At 35.8% G+C, this 19821-nt stretch overlaps 1 protein-coding gene across 1 annotated transcript; it reads right to left on the bottom strand.

The window, feature by feature from the left end:
* Window positions 1-595: 595 nt before the first annotated feature.
* On the bottom strand, window positions 596-15453 carry NMI (N-myc and STAT interactor). Its single transcript, XM_016151115.2, has 8 exons — window positions 15326-15453; window positions 11694-11780; window positions 10724-10819; window positions 8118-8280; window positions 4818-4924; window positions 4544-4730; window positions 2726-2832; window positions 596-1964 (listed from the first exon to the last, which is right to left on the bottom strand). Exons 2-8 carry the CDS (start codon window positions 11772-11774, stop codon window positions 1782-1784), a joined length of 924 nt encoding a protein of 307 aa, XP_016006601.1. The 5' UTR covers window positions 11775-11780; window positions 15326-15453; the 3' UTR covers window positions 596-1781.
* Between the last annotated feature and the right edge of the window lie 4368 nt (window positions 15454-19821).

The raw sequence follows: 19821 nt of genomic DNA, 5'->3' as shown, positions 1-19821 counted from the left end.
GAAGGTGGTTTGTCATCATAGGTTACCTAGCCTACTTAACTGGTAAATCTATAAACAGCTAGAGAGACTTGTAATTCCACTATCTATCTTTCCTGACTTAAATATTGACAATGTCTTTTCACACATTAAGTAGAGCTTAAAATAAAATATGTTAAATAGTTAAAACAGTATCTTTTGGTAAATTTTCAAAGACAACTTTCCTCCTATAAGATCTCTAAAACCCTAGAAATAGGCAAGGAAGTCAATGTTTGATTTCTAATATCCGGGAAGATCACACACAGGTGGAGCAGCAAAAAGAGGAAAAGAATAATTTCCTAAGTAACATTTATCAAAAACCATTGTGAAAATTTAGAATTGAATTATCTATTTTGCTGCCTGAAGAAGGCCCCCAAAGAAATAAAAATGACTATTTCAGACTCTGTCCTAAATATTAGGAAATAATTCTTTCTGATTGGCAGTCTGCCCTGACTTAAAATGACTGTGCTAGTGAAACTGAACCAAGTGAAACCAAATAAGGTCATTTAACTTGTTCTTCCTGTATTTTGGGGAACTTGAAATCATAGTACTATTTCCAAAGAACTAACATAATGAGAGATTTTCTAAAACAATGAATATGGAGATTTATTATAAACGCCCACTTTTTACACACCATCTCTAATTCCAAAGAGCAATAAAAGAATAATGACTACTTCTCATGGTAGCACAACAACTTTAAAACCTAAAAATAAAATATCAAAAGAAAAACAAAGCTTTCCCCCCCCCCCAATATTTCTTTTCGTTTATTTTAGATGGCAAGCAGCATTAGATAGGTTTAGGTTTAGAATAGTTTCTAAAAGCATTTCATTTCTGCCAGTATTTTAATATGTATTTAAGATAAAAGCTGTCCAAACATTCTTTACCAAAGAGAATTTTACCTTCCCTGAATGGGAAACTTGAATTTTACCATTTAAAGTTTTGCAAGTTAAAACAGTGAGATGCTAATAAACTGGGTATCTTTCCAACTCAATCTTTAGCTCTGAAATGAAAGGTATTGTGTTTTTACCTTCAGGCATCCCCCAGCATCTAGCATGATGAGCGATAAGCCAGCAGCTTTACACTTATCTCTCTATTTTCAGTCCTTTAAATGAATTCTTTACATTGCAAGTATTAAAAAAAGGAAATTCTGGTCTTTAAAAGTTCCATTTGGAGAAGGGATGTCTTGGAAGGAACAGGGGTCAGTTGGCACTCTGGGTGAAGGAAAATGAAAAAAAAAAAAAAAAAAAAGCCCACCACACCTGGCTCTGAGAAATACTTTTGGAATGAAATGCTTTGGAAAGTAGAAAATGATTTCTCTTGAAGTTCCTTAAAATTCAGTAAATTCTACAGAAGCCTCAAACTGCTAAGTATAACATTTCTTTAGGGAAATGTTAAGAGTCATGGGGAAATGTTAAGACCTGGAACCAAAACAGAATTGGCCTGCATGACTATGACAGAATGATACAACATGGCAGGGGGACAACAGTATTACTTAACAGTTGATTTCAAAAGACATGGCACCAATCCACATAATTTATGAACAAAACTGTTTTTCATACAATGCACTTACTACATTTGTAAATATGCAGCACAGACGAGAACAAAGAAGAATTTAAAACAATGAAAATGTATTTTGTCTCTAAGAATATATGGACACTAAAGAATTTATGTTTTCATTTTTCAAGGAAAAAAATATTCATTTTTGTCAAACACTGAGAGTGATTTGGGCTCAGAAGATCTAATTTTCATATGATTCCATGAGTCTATTATTGAAAGTATGCTATGTAAGGTTGATCTAGAGAACACTTGACCACATCAACTTCTCCACCACCATTCTTCTCCCGTTGAAAGTGAATGTTAATTAAATCCTCTATAATTTCTTCATCCATCATCTGAAGGCCTTCCATTCCAGTCAGAAGCACCGTCCTCTTAGATATTCCTGAAAATACCTAAGAAGGAAAGTAAAAATAAATAAATAAAACAATTTCTAAGAGTTTTGAATTGCAAAACTTTACATCTATAAGCTCTGCTTAATATTCTGGAGTTATCTTAGTTGAGACAAGGAGCCTCAGAAAGATTTTTCAAGCAAGAGAACATCAAGAGTCAGATCTGAGTTTCAGAAAGACAACTCTTGTGGCACTATGACAAACAGAGGAAAGGAGAGCAACTCTAAACAAAAGACTAGTTAGAGAGGTGGTCAGAAGTGGAAGTGACAAGACTGAGTGACCAAATGAATATCTGAGGTAAAGTAAAAAGAAGAGTTAATTAAGCATGAGTTTAGCTTTCAGGTTGGTGGACGAGGTAGAGGGTGGTAACATCTAACACCTGAGTTGAAATAGAAAAAGGGAGCAAATTTAGCGTAAAGATAATGAGTTCAGAGAAAATGAGCAGGAAAAATTATTTTTAATGCCCAACGGTAGTACACATATGAGATAAATGTAGCTATGTCTCCATGTACACAATTGTGCCATTATATGAGTAATTTCAGTTTTAAAAAGTGTATAATAAATTAAATAAGATATAGTTTTACATTAAAATAATTTTTTAAAAGACAAATTCATTCTGCACCAAGCAGAAATGAAGAAACTATTTTGCTATTCCCTCACTAAGAAGATTCAAATAGTAACAGACTCGCAACTTTTTTTTTTTTTTTGGTGGGGATAGGGTCAAGCAGTAAGTTTCCAAAATGAAAGAAAAAAGATGACTTTACCTGAAACTTTTTCACATGTTTTTCTATGTACGGAGAAACAACAACTCTATGGCAGTTTTGATTTATATAAAGAGGATAGTCTTCCATTTTCAAAATGTTGTCCACAACTAGAAGTAAATTTTTAAAAAATTATTTTATTTATTGCATAAACATTTTAACCTAAGTTAAAACTTCCTTCAGAGTATCACAATCAACAGTAAATTGAGTGATTAAATTTTTAAAAATTCTATAGTCCACTTAAAGACTTCACAGTACACAATTTTGAAAAACATAGAACAAACAAGAATAAGGTTTAAGTAGATCTTTCTCTCTTGAATTATCCACTTCAGTCAGTCAATGCACAGTAACCCACCCATCGTAAGAAGACTGTTTCCCAGTTTCTAAAGGAAAATTAGAATAGTATATCTGATTAGAATAGTATATCTGTATATATTTTATAACATATATTTTTTACTATATATGCATACACGCATATATAGTATCCTACTATTTTAGTATAGTATATGTGTTTATGTACGTGTGTTAGTTATCCTATAACTAATACATGCTATTCGGTAAACTGATATAATGACATTAACCAAAGATGTGGGAGAGCACTGGACGTCACCTAGATAAAGTGAAGGCAAATAATAAAAGTTAATAAGCTTTCTCCAAAACAAAACAAAAAAAATCAGATTTATATTTAGTAGTATTTTCTTCCTAGAAGAGAAAAAGGCATTGTGTCAAGATATCATAAAATTTAACAGAAAAAGTTCTTAATAATATATAATCTTTTTTTTTTTTCCTCTTCTCCCCAGTCAGGGGTTAAGAGTGCAGGCCCTTGCTGGGATGGCTGTGGAGAAACTGAAAGCCTGGTACATTACTGGTAGGAATGTAAAATGGTGCAGCCACAGGGGAAAATAATAAGGCAGTACCTCAAAACGTTAAGCATAGAATTATCACATGATCCAGCAATTTTAAAAAGACCTAACCAGAACTAACTACATAGTAGGCGAAAGAGAAGTTTAAAAAAATATCTCAATTTTTACTAAATTAATGCTTTTCTCTTATTATTTCAATTTCTTTTAAAAACAAGGATTACTTTGTTACGAAAAAAGCCTAATCAGTTAATGTTTTTTAACTGTACAGTTGGATTTCTGTTATATGTGCAAACCCAGGAGAAGCCCTGTAAATTAGAGCAAGAAATTTTTACACTGAAAATCACTTGAACATATTACCAGAAGCAGCTGTAGAATCTTCTAGTTTTAACCGTAAGGATGTAAACCTCCCTCAGATGATTTGATAAAAGTCCGTTTCTACCTATAAAAGGAACAGATGTCTAGCTGTCCTTTCCAACACCACTTCTCTTCTCTGGAATTGATCTCCTTCACCTAAGAGAACCTTGTCAATCCTAATAGGTGGGATGGAAGAGACAGCTTTACATAAATATATTTAAATTTCTCTGTCACACACCCATTGTGAAATCTTGGATATGTCACTTACCCTCCCTAAGCCTCAGTTTCCTCATCAATAAAGTGAATATAACACCAACCTTAACAGCTGTGCTGAGGATCAGAGAAGATAAACGTATACAAACACCTGGCTCCGTGCTTGGCACGTAATGAGGATGCTCTAAGATTTATGTATTCATTATTTGTAGGATTCTTAGTAGAATTCATGAAAATCACTTTCAGGACTCAACCATTTTATAAGGTTTTTTAAAATTTCCTATTATTTTGCTAATAAATTTCAAATAAAATAGAAAAGGAATACTTTCAAAAATGGCAGAACATAATTTAAATGGTAGAGTAATTTTTAACTTTCTAAATGTGTGCATACCTCCAGTTTCCACAAATGTGATGACGGCACTTCGGGTCTGCTTATCATACTCCACGCATTCCACTTCTCCGCCTCCATTTCGGGACTTACAAAAGCTCAGCTCTAACTTGTCTCTCATCTGACTTTCAGGCAATTCATCAGGAATTTCAGTAACATTGACCTTTATTTTAGAGACTTCTATGTGAACCTGGGAAATCATTTCATATTCAGAAATAGGAATGAGAAAAGTGTCCACGTTTAATAGAAATCTGAAAAGTTTTAATCACCACATTACCTGGAATCTGACTCCAGGCTTCAATGGAACGGGCTTGGCCACAACCTCCAGATCGACATCATTTATCCGCACATGATGATTCTGCATACTAATCACATTTTGGGCAACTGAAAAATAATTTGAGAGGTATTAATCTCCAACATTTCACTACATTTTTACCCTTTTGGTTTAAGAACAAATTATCTTGAATATTTTCAATTTTCTTTAGTTTAAAGGATCTAATTTTTAAACTTTTCTTAGGATTTCCAAGAGATAATGGTCTTGATACTAAAGTAGGATATATTAATGTCAAAATACATCAGCACAAATGCAATGTAGAAATCCTCATCAAGTTCTAGATTTGTTTCTCAAGAGATAAGCCTGATAATCCTTTGGAAATTCATGTTATTTCATTATAGCCACACACCCTTCCTTTCCATTGTTGACAGAATTTCAGAGAATTCCCATTAAAGCACAACCAGAAATTTCTTCCATGTTGAGTAAGCTTGTGAGTCAGTGTCATTCCTGCCATTTCTTCTTAATATGTTACAAGTACCATAAAAATAAATATTTATTTTTTGTATCTGTCTTTCCCAAGGATTACATATTAAAGACCACACAGGCTTGAATATCAAAGAGTAAGTCTTTTTTTTTTTTTTTTACCATATTAAATGCTACTTTTCCTAAAATGCTTTAATATCATTCAATAAAAAGTTGATAGCTTTGCTATACTGATCACAAAACTATCATGTCTAATTTATCCATGCAAATGGAGAGGCTCAGTAATACAATTATGCCAAAAATCATTAGAACTACAAACAGCAACTGTATGTCACTTTAAAATTCATATGGGTGTGTTTATTTTTAATTGTGTGACATGCAAGTTTATAATACTTCAGTTGTTAATATTTGAAGCTGCTTGTCGAGAAGATAAGAGATGCTCACTCCTGGTCTAATAAATTTCGCATGTCTTTTAGGACAATCAGCTAGCACGCCGTAGCTGAAGGAATTGAGAAACAGGGCTAGGAGATAGGGCGTTGTCATGAGGGAATTTACACTCCTCGTATCGCAATATGACTAGAACTTGAATTATGGCTCTGTTTTTGGTTAAAGACAACAGGCAATGATAGGAGAAAATATCAGTGAAGTAATACTTAGATGATGCTCTTTCACTCTCACTCCCCACACCCAAATCTCCAACATCTGGTGATCTGATGCAGCTGAGAGGAATCACTTTTGTGATTCCAACCATCAAAAGCCATCTGTTGTTTAACTGCATAAACCCAAAGTTGTCCCAGGAGAGCAGAACCTCAGAGCCATGCCTAGTTCAGAAGCAGTGATGTAACTGCCTCTGAAGAGAATCCTTTTCCTAGAATTCCTAGGTAATCCCTATGTAGAATCCTTGCCTCTCAAATCCACACTTCCGTCTTAAAGGTATATCCCAATTACCACTGCCAATTGCCAGCATGGCTCTTGGTCTCTCCTCCATCCTCAGCTGCAGTGGTAGACCCCAGGTGAATGAACAGTTGGTGTATATACTGACCTACCAGAATGCCTTTGTTCTATTGTTTTTGTTTTTATGGAGGTAAAATTGACATATAACATTATATTAGATTCAGGTGTACAACTTCATAAATTGATATTTGTATATACCGCAGAGTGATCACCGTTAAGTCTAGTTACCATCTGCTACTATAAAAAGTTACGAAAATTTGTTTGTTTGATGAGAACTTTTAAGATTTACTCTCTTGGAACTTTCAAATGTGCAATATATTACTGACTATAGTTGCCATACTGTACATCACATCTCCATGATTTATTTTTTTTTAGGTGAGGCAACCCTTGGTTGACCTCACAGACTGCAAGGACCTTGTCAGCTTACAATCCCTAATTTTTTATTTATTTATTTACTTTTCACACCTACTGCATCTTCCTAGGTGGTCTCCCATCCAAGTACTAACGAGGCCCGACCTTGCTTGGCTTCCAAGATCAGATGGGATCTGGCTTGTTCAGGATGGCATGGCCATAGACATGAATTATTTATTTTATATCTGGAAGTTTGTACCTCTTGACCTCCTTGGATCCTTTTCTTTTTAACACTTATTTTCAGGCTCTAGTGATGGACCAGGCATCAGGAGACATGAGTTATAATAATAGATTCTCAGCATCTGAGCACTGGAAGGGCCTGTGAAGACAGTCTGGTCCCATACTATAACTTGACATATAGTGGCCTCTTCAGAGGAATGTTATCTAGTAGAAAGATTTGTCTCTCAGCTCTGCAATTTGTTAAATATATGGACCTGAGCAAAAATTCTATTTTTGCTAAAATGCTTTGATATTATTCATTAAAAAGTTGATAGCTTTGCTTACTGATCACAAAACTATCATGTCCAATTTATCCACACAAATGGGAGAGGCTCAGTAATATAATTATGCCAAATCATCAGATTTCCTGTTTTCTAGAAAATTTATCTGGAAAATTCCTAACATGTAGCAACAATGACAGCTAACATTTATTAAGTGTTTATTATGTGTGCGACATTGTGCTAAGTACTTAACAATGTTTATCATTTAATATTCAAAGCAACCCCATGAGGTAGGTACAACCACAAGTCCTGTCACAAGAATCTGAGATTTATACAAACCCAACCCAAATCACAATTCTAGAAAGGTGCAAAGCTGGTATTCAAAGCCAGTTTCTCCTCATTAGGGCGCCCCGCCTTCACCCCTACCCCCCCACCCCCAGCCCCAGCTCTGAACAGGGTCCTTTACCATGGCGGATTTAGCAAACATCAGGTCTCATTCCAAATCTCTGACTCCTGGGTTCTTTCCATTCACTGGTCATGTGTCCTTAGGTAAATCACTTAAAACATCTGAGAATCTGTTTTCTTGGCTATAAAATATAAATAGGAACTCTCCTATCTTATTGCTTTCATAGAGTTATGTGGGTATAAAGTGAGATAATGTCTATGGGAACCATGTAGAGCTCTAACTCCTTAAAACATTATTACTAATATTATTATTTGGAGGTAGCAGGTATAATAGAAAGATGCTGGTATTGGACATCACAACACCTGAGCCTGAGTCTCAGAGCCAATGTGTTCTGAATGAGTGATCATATTCAAATCACTTAATGTCTCAGAATCAGTTTTCTTTTCTGTGAAATGGAGATTATCATACCTGTCTCAGTTTCAATCTGAGGATTAAATGAAATAATATGTGTAAAAATTGTAAAGCAAAGCCAAATATTTATGAAAGCGCTCTGAGAGTCCAAGTGCTTTCCAAAAGTAACATGGTCATACTGTAGAATGTTAGTCATACCTTCTTCTTTTTCAAAGGTGATAAGCGCTTCTCCTTTTTGTAGCTCATAAGGAACTGGAGACCTCACTTGAAATGAACAGGAGATATTTAAAAACTGGCCGTCATTCTCTGGATTCTCTAAAGATGTAAATTTCATCTTTGTTTTAGGAATATCCTCTTTAATCTAATTCAAACACAAATGTTAAATTACAATCAAGACAAGAAATAACTTAAGTCTTTCCAGTGATCTGATCATCCAATAATTCATTCTCCACTGATTTCAGAATCCCACACAATACCCAGTGTGGTCTCATTTAATCACTTCAGTAATTTCTTCTGCCCAGGTAAGTAGTCAGTAATGTAATAAGATACTGACCGTTTAATATTATTTCACATATGAAAATATAAGTCTATAATATCTCACTTTTTCTTTTTTTTAATTATTTTTTTTTATGGTGGCCTTGTTTAACAAAATCCAATAAGTTTTACCTGTACATTTTAACAGTAAGGCATATATACATTTACACTGTATGTTCACCTCTCATAGTTAGATTTCTTTCTGTCTCACTTTTTCTAACTGGTCACTGCTATATAATGTTTCAATCTAAAGTCTATATCATTCCTGTAGATAAGTAACTTTTAAACAACTGTGCCAATAATAGGCTAGCTCACAGGGAATCATTAGAGTAATCTTACTGCAAAAATGGAGGCCAGAGTACGCTGTAGTTATTTTAATAGCAAACCCTGATAATTTCATCCAAAAAGAAAGACTTCTGACTTATATAATTTAAAATTTATCAAATTTAAATTCCCCCTTCCCCAATACCTGCGTGTCAACTTTCGAACCACTAACACAACTTAGGTTTATAAAAATGTGAAGGGACACTATCAACAAGATCTATAATCTGGAAGATAAAGTTAAGTGGTAATACTTAGCTGCTTAAAATCACTGGGATCAACAGACCTATACGACTACACATAAATGCACAAATGAATCTAGTGTTTGCATTTCTATTTCCCATGGTTACTTACACACTGAAATAAAAAGTGTTCTTGAGTTGTTTGATCTAATCTCATAGTCATTGTATATCTTTACATGTAACTTCAGCAGAATTTCTGATTATCATAATTCTGATTTCAAAACAATCTGTAATGTCTGAGAAAAAGCAAAGTGTTTCCCAATAATGTGGCATACTTTGTTCTATTGCACTTTGCTTTATTGCACTTCATAAATATTGTGTATTCTACACATTGAAGGTTAAAACCCTCTACCAACAAAAAGATTACAATTTGCTGACAACTCAGATGGTTAGCATATTTTAGCAATCAAGTATTTTTTAAGTAAGATATTATATTTTTTTAGACATAGTACTATTGCACACTTAATACACTACGATACAGTGTAAACATAACTTTTATATAACTGGGAAACCAAAAAATCGTATGACTCACTTATATTGCAATATTTGCTTTATGATGGTGGTCTGGAACTGAACCCACATTTCTGAAGTACGCCTGTGCTTAGAGAAGTCAAGAGCTTTTGGAGTGAGTGGGAGAGTACCTGATTCCAGTCCTGAGCACACTGTGGCAGATTACAATTTACTTATGCCTTCTGGACCACAGATTCGATCCTCTGTAAAGTGGATTAACTAAGCTGTCTGGTTTTCAAGGCCCTTTGAGTTGTAAGACTAAATAATTCTGGCTCCAGCCTGAGAAATAACCAGAATCTTAATAGAGTCTTCTCTAACCCTCATAAACATGGGAATTCTCACTTCCTGATATTCAATATCTTATCCCCCATTTCAGAAACAAAAAGTGACCATGCCTTAAGCATTTAAATCATGTAAAGAAACAACTGTTATTTTTGTAACAATATCAGCGGTTATGAAGAAAAAAGGGATGAAAGTTATGTCTAATTCAAACATAGGAAAATTTTGGAGAGAATAATGATGAAGAGATACACTCAATTTTTTTATACTGTGAAATTTATTTTAATTACTGTAGCAGTTTGGATGAGGAGAATAAAAATGAATTTAGTGAGAAGACCAAGAATTTCATCCAAAAATGATATAGTGATCATTTTTTTGCTTTTATAATTTTTGTTAATGTATACATGAGTGTAAAAAGTACATTATCATAAGCACACACCAAGATGACATTTTACAAAGTGATCACACACATGTGACCAGCACCCAGATCAAAAACAGAAAATAACCAACACGCCAGAGGTCTCTTGGGTCCCCTTCTAGTTCCTATCTGCCCACAAAAGTAACCACCATGCTAATTCCTAATATCCTGCTTCTGTGCTACATTTAAATGGAAGCATATAGTATGCCCCCTTTTATGTTCTTTTGACTCAACACTATGTTTATGAAATGCATCCATGTTGTTGTGCGTAGCTGTAGTCTATTCATTCTCATTGCTGTGTAGTATTTCATTGTGCGAAGACATCCCACTTTATTAATTCACTCTATTATGGAAGGACAGTAGGTTATTTTCACTTTGGGATTATTACAAGCAGTGGTGTTGTGGATGACCATAATATTTTAAAAGTGATTTTATATAACTGCTTTTCCTGAAAATGGTGTTGGTAAAAATGTGACATATAAAATAAGTAAAGGGGTTACCTGAGAGCTTTTCATGGCCTCTTGTAACTCAGCTTCGAGCTTTTGAATCTCCTCACTTAACCGTATATTTTCTTTTGCCATTTCAGTAAATAATTTCTAAAAAAAAAAAAATATATCAAACAGCACCAAAAATTTAAACAGCCCCGACCCCATTTTTCTAAATGAATTAAAGAAGCTAAATTTCTCTCACCCTAAACAAGGCAAAGAAAGACATTAGACAGTCTCAGAATAAATTTGATCATGTTAATAACAAATCATAATAATAGTAATCTCCTACCACTCCCAAGTATTATTATCTACATTATACAAACAAGAAAACCTCCTTTCACATAAGCCAAAATCACAGAAATTTTTGGAAGAGCAAAGACTGACACCCAGATCTTCTGAATTAAGTGCAGTGCTCGATCAATTCCTTTCCTAGCTACTTGTGACTGCAATATGACTTTTAAATTGCATGTACGTTACTCTAGGGAAATTTAAAAATCTTGCTGTGATTTCTACCATACAGCTGCCTTGACATGCCACACGTATGGCTTCGGGTAAATGGTTTAAGCTATCTAAGCCTCCCTCCTCTCTTGGGTCTGATCAGATCATTGTTAACTAAGCTCTTAATTTCTGGTTGCAAATTAAAAAAATGAGGGAGTGAAAAGGCAGCTAGTGCTGTAATCTTTGTAAGAAACAAAGAAATATGACTCTTCTTAGAAGGTTTGAATAATGGAAGTAAAAAAATTTTGAAAGATCCTAATATTCTCCTAAATTCAAGGTAATGCTGGACAACGACACAAAAACATGCTTCACTGAAATACTAAAAAATATTAATGCCCAGGAGTTCTCAGCAGATGCTAGCAATTGCAATTGTTAATGATAAGTCTAGGAGCTTCATCTTTAGAATCCTGCCCTCATAAGGAAAAGAGGGAAATGTGATCTTTTCATTTGAAAATAAAATCGCCCAGTGATTTTTCCTTTTTACCTGATTTTGTTCATCTTTCATAAATTCTTCATCTCGCCAATCCTTAAGAACTCGTTTTTCGTTGTCTTTACCAGTAGCCATGATTCCCTAATTATTATAAAATTTTAATATTTTGAAAATAACATATACACACAACTTAATAAGAAATAACAACTTTTGCTCTTTTACAGAAGAAACTTCTCTTCTTTGCTATATCTTTTTTCCTATCATAAAGTCTATCACCATGTGGCTTATATCTGAACAAAGTCTGTATTTTAAATAACTTTACGGCTACAAATATATGAGAGTTCTAAAAAATCTTTTTCTTTTCAACACAATAATAAAAAATAATGAGTATTAACATTCCTTTGTAGTTAACATCTCAGTCATAGCATGATGCTCCCTTTTAAAAAACTGCTCTTTTGGTCTCCTTGCCTTTTCTGAGACTGAGACAGGAGAAGTACAAGATGAACATTTTATAGTGCCAAAAAGCAAGGAAGTGCTCAAAGAATGTTGAGGACGAGTCAAAAGGACAAAGGAGACAGCTTGAGATAGTTCTCAGCAGCCAAAATATGGGAACAAATTAAGTATAACAGTAAATAATGACGGTAATGATTAAACCCATTGAATAAAATAAAAAACTATGAGTCCATACTGACATAAATAAATACTGAAATTTGGTGAGGAAAGGACAATTTATTTAGTTTCAAAATAATTCCTCACAAAATACTGATAAATTTCGAAGGGAAAAAGAGTAACTACAGTGGAGAAGCAAAGCAGATGCCACCAAAATGAAATAATCAAAGTAAATAATGAGATAAAACCAAATCATGTGCCATCTGATAGGGTGCACTGAGAACACAGCATGGCTTCTACGATATTCCTGCCAAAGATGCATTATCTGAATCTAAACACGAAGAAACATTACACAAACTGACCTGTTCTCTTCAAAAGTGTCAAGTTCGTAAAAGCCAAGGAAAGACGGAGAAACTGTTCCAGACAGAAGGAGACTTAAAGAGACATCACAACTAAATGCAATGCATGATTCTGAACTCAATACAGGATAGTATTGAGATAACTGGCAAAATTTGAACTGGATCCAGGAATTAGATGGCAGTAATGTACCAATATTAACTCCATGATTTTGATCACTGTATTGTGGTTATGTAGAGAACACCTTTTTTTGTAGGAAATACATATTCAAGAATTCCAGGGCAATGGGTCATGAGGTTGGAAACTATTCTCAAATAATTCATGGGGGAAAAAAGTTATTTCTATTGTACTTGCAAATTTTCTGTAAGTTTTAGATGCTTTCAAAATAAAAACGTACGTATCTTATACATAACAACTGCAGAATCCTTTTAATGGGATTTGGCATTCACCCAAGCTTTTATGTAATCTAACCCAATTTACTTTCTAGTCTTATTTATACAATTCCTAGATTAAGTCCCTTAACCATACTAAAACTTGAAGAGTCCTCTTCTCTCCTGTGCCCCTCCATATGTCACACCCTCTCTCCCCTCCTACCTTAATTTCTACCTATTGTTACTGTTCTTCAAAGTTCACCCCAAATTTTTCCCGAAGTTCTTGAAGTTTTTGCTGATTCCCCTGAAGTATGTTACTTCTCCCTCTTTTATCTCTTTTGAGGAGCTTTAATTATTTGTGCACCTGTGTCATTTTCCATGACTATATGGTCACGACATTGAAGCCAGGGACCACGTCCATTCCTCCTGTACCCAGGCAGAGCACGATACAAGTTTTACACACTGAAAACACTCCAAATGTATAGAATTGTGCAATATCTTGACACAGGTATTTGTTCTGCTCAGGATATCCCAGGCATATGAGGTTCTCTTATTTCATTTCTAGAAAGCAAAAACTGTAACATTATTTAATTGCTTTTTTTAAGTCAATATTCTTGAAAGCTTGTGATAAAGGGTCTCAATGTATTTAACGCATATAAATACCTCCAACACTTCTTATGGCATATTTAGTATCTGGATATTTTCCCTATTTGCATGAGTAGGATATACAGTAATGGCCTTCCTTTTATGGAATCAGACAGATGATCCCCATCAAAGATGTCCACATCCTAATGTGTGAATACGTTAGGCTACACTGAAAAGGAGAATTAAGGTTGTAGATTGAATTAAGTTTGCTAATCAGATGACTTTTAAGATACAGAGATGATCCTGTCATTTAATTCCTGGATCCAATTCAGATTTTGCCAGTTATCTCAATACTATCCTGTATTGAGTTCAGAATCATGCATTGCATTTAGTTGTGATGTCTCTTTAGTCTCCTTCTGTCTGGAACAGTTTCTCCGTCTTTCCTTGGCTTTTACGAACTTGACACTTTTGAAGAGAACAGGTCAGTTTGTGTAATGTTTCTTCGTGTTTAGATTCAGATAATGCATCTTTGGCAGGAATATCGTAGAAGTCATACTGCACCCTATCAGATGGCACTTGATTTTGATTTATCTCATTGTTTACTTTATTTCATCACCAAGGTCCTTTAAATTGAAAGAGGAAGTCAGAAGACCAGAGTCAGAATGAAATGTGACAACAGAATGGCCAGAGATATGTTTCTGGCTTTTAGGTGGAGAAAGGGCACCACCAAGCCAAGAAAGGTGGACAGCCTAAAGAAGAAGAAAAAGGGAAGAAAACAGATTCACCCCAGGAGCCTACAGAAAGGAAGGCAGTCCAGCAGACTCCGTGATTGCAGCCCAGTAAGACCCAGATCAAACTTGGAACCTAAAAAGTTTAAGGACAATAAATGTGTAGTTTTTAGACCACTAAATCTGTGGTAATTTGTTACACCAGCGAAGGAAAAAATCACCACAAATCGCCTCCACCCACTACCTCCTATATTCCTGACATATTCATATCATTGTGGCGCCAGGCCTGATAGAATCTAATCTTCCCATTCGCATGCCTGGCAGCAAAAAGAATAAGAAGGGAAGGTAGGAAGAAGGTGGTGATTGGTAAAATGGTGAAACATCTATACAGTTTTTTAAAATCTTATATATGTTATAGAGACAGGGAAAGATCACATTCTCCTTTGGATGTCTCTTTCCAGAACATCCCTGCATATTCTGAAAAGTGAGGTATGACTGCCAAACCCTGCACAAGCGGAGAACAGGAAATCCCCTAAGGAAAATCAGTTTTCTTAAAAACTCTCTAGAGACGCCACAGGAACAGTGGGAAAACACAAACCACTTTAAGTTTCTATTTCCGCATAGAAGCAAAGCCGACAGGCGGGGTCAGACACCGGGACAGCATAGAGAAGGCATAATGGGCCCGGGAACAGGCGCGCCCCCTGGGCTGCAGCGTGGCCGCAGCGATCCGGATTGCGGGCAGCTCGCGGGCGGGGCGGGGTGGAATGGGGAGGGATGAGGTGGGGTGGACTGAGATGGGACGGAGGAGGGGGGTGCGGTACGAGAGGGGGGAAGGTGCGGTGCTGGGGGTGGGGATGCGATGGAAGGGAAAGGGGGCTGCAGAGCCGCAGCCTGGCGCTTTCCGCCAGCTGTCCTCCCGCGCGGGGTCAGCCGTCTCCCACCCCGCGGAACCCGCCTCCCTCCGCACCCAGGATCCCGCTTAGCCCGGCACTGCTCCGAGCAGCGACGACAGCCCGCAACAGGGCGCCGCACTCACCCGCCCGCCGAGCGCTGCAGCCAGAGGCCGGATGCGGCCGACCTTCCCGGAAACTTCGTGCTGCGGCGCGCGGCGGGAGCGCCCGGCGGCGTCGCCCGAACCCCGCGACCGGGCGGACGGCGCGCGTCCCCGAGGCTGGCGCTGCCTTGTCCCGGGTGGGTGTCCCTCAGATGAACAGTTTGGCTCCTTAAAAAAGAAAGAAAAAGAAAGCTCTGCTCAGCGGTGGTTTTCTTCAAGGCTAACCATTGCTTAGAATACCAGATCTGGTGTCTCCAGTGATTAATCGCTAACAAGTATAACAATTTTCACTTTCGATTTTAAAAACGTGATAGTTTTAGTTTTGTTTTGCAGGAATCTATCCCGAAAGTATTCCCGAAGTTTTCAGTAACACTAATTTAGGGCATGTTTTAAAAACCACCCTTTTGTGTATATGTATTACTGGACATGCAGTTGGAAACGTGAATTGACACCAAGTCAAAGCGGGAATCTCTTTAGGTTGTAACTCTCGTTGTAATTTATTGGTCATTATGACCTCAACCTATAGATTTTTACTGCCAGCACAAGGTCAGTTTTTCTGTGTCTTTACAATGTCCTCTGGGCCCTAAAGTTGGGAAAGCTGTGGTGTTCTGCCGGTTTCTATGATCTATGTCCCTTGAAAGTTTTCTCTTAATCTTTTGTTTTGTTGCGAGGCTTGTAAATAAAACTTCACTAGGTGTGATCTTTTCCTTTGAACATAAAAACATCTGGCTTATTTCAAGAACTGCAATTTCTTCATGTAAACAAAGAACCACCCCACAGCTGCACTTGTTCATAAATAGAGAACAGCGAGGAAATGTATCAAAATAATTTCCAGGCATAGATTATAGTTTATAGTGCTATATAATCATATGTAATAATGGATATAGTGGTCTAAAATAACAGATTAACAAAAGTCAAATTCTTTTATATCAAGAATATTGATGGGGATCAATTAAAAATGTTTTTTCTAACTGAAAAAAATAAAGTGGTGTGTGATAAGGACTTGTGCTCATTAGCTCATTAGAAAGTATAAAAACTCCATCTGTTGCAACTTGAGAATTACTTCTGCTCTACCTTAGAAATTTAAAGAGCATGAACTCCAGGGGTCTAGTTCAGCCTCATTTCTTCTTTTGTCTTATTTTTGTTTTTGTACTAGAAGACTATAAGGAGCAGGACCATGACCAGAACAGGGCTTATCTAATGTTGTCTCAGATCCTATTAAAGGACAAAGAATGCAGGTAATAGAGAAAGAAGCCCTTTTGGCCAAATACATCCTAAGGCTGAGTCATGTGTAACTGCCTGAGTTCAACTCAGCTTTCAGATCCAGAACTCTACAAAGTGCTGGGATTCTAAGGATGAATAGCCAGCTCCTGGACTTATTTTCATTAACAATCACAATTGCTAGAATCTACTGAGAACTCTTGGGCATTTTATAAACCTCTCTATTTTGCCAACAATAGAATGAGATATAGGTATCACCCACATTTGCAGATGAGAACACTAAGGCTTAAATAGATGACCCCAAGGCAAACAATTAACATGTGATGACGTTGATATCACACTTTACTCTTAACCAGGAAATCAGTGTCTCTGCATTGTGTTCTGTTGTACATAGAGAAGAAGTAATTCTATGGGCAAATATGATTAGGAAATGCTGCAAACTGGATTCACTTTTGGAGATTGACAAATGCACATCAGCACATTAAGAGTTTTGAATAGTATTGCAAGAAAAATTAAAACATAGATTAAGAAGTTTAACTTTATTCAAACTAATTTGACTATCAAGTGCTTTTTTTATGGACCAGTTACTAAAATCTTAAATTATTTCTAATAGGACAATTCGAGTAATGCTTTACTAATGATGGAGTTCAGAACATGCTACCCCAGCATGTGGCGCCTTAGCGTATTGAGTATTTTAAGCTGAAGGAGTCTGGGAGAACAGTAGGTCATTCTGATCTTTCCCCCTACCACTACCATTGTCTGAAACAGGTCATAAAACCCTCCTGCGAGAGATACCCTCCCTCTTCCTGGAGTAAAGGAGCGATCTTACCTCCAAAGACAAATGGATACTGAAAAGAATTCAAACAAGCCTTGCTAAATTTCCCCAGTTTACTACACTCACCTCACACTCCTTAACATCATATTTCTCCACACCACAATTGTCCACTCTTCATCAAACCTAGCATAAAATACTCAGGACTAACTGTTTCTTTGGGTCTTCATTTCCTTATGAAGACTTCTGAGTTGCATAAAACATATTAAATAAATTTGTATACTTTTCTCCTGTTAATCTGTCTTTGTCAGTTAAATTTTCAGACCTTGCCAGGACCCTAATAAGATAAAGGGAAACTTTTTCCTACCCTGCACTATATTATATTATTTCTTATCACACACTCAATAAATATGCTGCACATGAGATGCCTTGGACATCTCATGCAAATCTAACTGCCATGATATGAGATGTATGTATGCTACATATTTATCTCCTGTATCAGATAGCAACGAACTCCTGCCAGACTTCCCTATAAATACACACACACGCGCACGTGCACATGCACATGCACACACACGCATGCACACATCAGTGTTACATAGAGTACAACGTAGTCTATAAAGAAGTGGGATGTAAGTAGTAGCAAAACACAAAGGAGAGAGTAATGTCCTCTCCCTCAGGAGGTCAGGGAAAGATTACTCCACAGAAGAGGTGAAGATTGAGTTGATTCTTAAAGTTAGAGGAGGTGGACTGATAAAAAAAAAAAGATCAGGTGAAAAATCTCAAAGGCATGAAACAACTTAGGAGGAATTCAGAGTTTAGTGGGTGTGCAAACCATGAGAAAATGACCTGAAACCCATTATATTATTGCTCTTCCTAGAAAAGGTCTTGGACACCAAGCTTATGCTGCTATTGCCAAGATTTTGGTGATCTAGTTTGGAGTTCCTCCTTGGAGAAATCAGAATACTTGGTGCCCAGCACTATAACATTATTCTTGTTTTCAAGAGGTTTGCAACTGGTATATACACAAGTAAAGGGTTGTTGCTAATGTTGTAGATCTTAAATGTTCTCACCACCAAAAAGAAATGGTAAGTGTGATATGATAGAGATGTTAGCTAACACTACAATGGTAATCATTTTGCAATATATAAGTGTATCAAATCAACCTATTGTACATCTTAAACTTATATGATGTTATATGTCAATTATATCTCAATAAATCTGGAAAAATAAATAAAATAGTAGACAAGAAATTTTTTCGAAAGTAAAATAAGTACCACATCCTTCACTCTCTATCAGGCAATCAATACTATATAGTTCAGAGCATGGTTTTGATGCCATATGTTGGTCTGAATAACAATTTCAAGTTACTGAAGTTTCTTAGCCTCGGTTTTTCTCAACTGTAAAATGGAGCTGTTGTGAATGAAATACTGCTATATGTCGAGGGCTGAGTACAGTGTTTTACTCATGGTCAGAATTCAGTAAATGGTAGGTGTTACCATCATACATTAATGAGACTTTTTATCCTATTTTTCTCACACATTTCTTCTGCTTTGTCTTCCTACCTAGAGAAATACTTTGAAAACAAAGACATTTTTAAAATTTATTTTGTATCACTTATAGTTACAAGTACAGTGACTACACCTACAAAAAATAGTTATGTTAACTAGTGGTTAGATACAAGAGTAAGAATCAAATACTTCATGCCCAATGTATAAGCTTTTGCTTTAGTAATATGAATAACTTCGTATAAGTGAACAAAATATTATGAAATAGATCAGTTAGAAATAGTTCATTTAAGTACTTCTTGAATCATGCCTGAACCACTGATTTCTCACGTAAATATAATTGATCAGTCAGAAAATCCTGTTTTGTTAAAGTATTTAGAGAATGATGCTACTGTCTTTGAAAGTGCTGGAGTAGGGACAGTTAAGTGTTTTGTTCATGAACTGGGGGCTCAAAAATTAACAATGATCCTTTATAGTTAAGCCTGTAAGATATAACCTTGATATTACATTAAGGAAAACATTTTAAGGAAATCTGAGAGTACTACTGATGTTTCCTACTTGGCTTGTCTAATTGCTAATTGAATATTGCTTCTGACAGAGCACTCGGGATAAAGTGATGATGAGAGAATAAACTCATTTGTTTGGTAGCTTAAACTTAAAATCAAAGGAGGAAAAAGTTCAAAAAAACCTTGAGATTCTTAGAATGCTTAAAGAGAATGTAGCCTTGTAATGTTGGAAAATCAAAATATTAAATTCTGATTGTGTTATCACCAAAAATCTCAAATAAGAAAGAATAGGGCAAATCATCCATCCAAATAAATCAATGTAACTTCTAGGGAGCTCAGCTGTTAAGAGAACATGCATAAACATACTGAAAACTGCTAAAGAAAATATTAGAAGAAATTTATTTTGCTTGAGTATGTTAGTTTTTTTTTTTTTTTAATTTGGAAATTAGTAGTTTGTTTTTCCCTGAGAGG

Source organism: Rousettus aegyptiacus, unplaced genomic scaffold, assembly GCF_014176215.1.
Source record: "Rousettus aegyptiacus isolate mRouAeg1 unplaced genomic scaffold, mRouAeg1.p scaffold_m13_p_2, whole genome shotgun sequence".
NCBI classification, from domain to species: Eukaryota; Metazoa; Chordata; class Mammalia; order Chiroptera; family Pteropodidae; genus Rousettus; species Rousettus aegyptiacus.
Note: the sequence above shows the minus strand (reverse complement) of the source record. Positions and strands in the feature narration are given on the sequence as shown.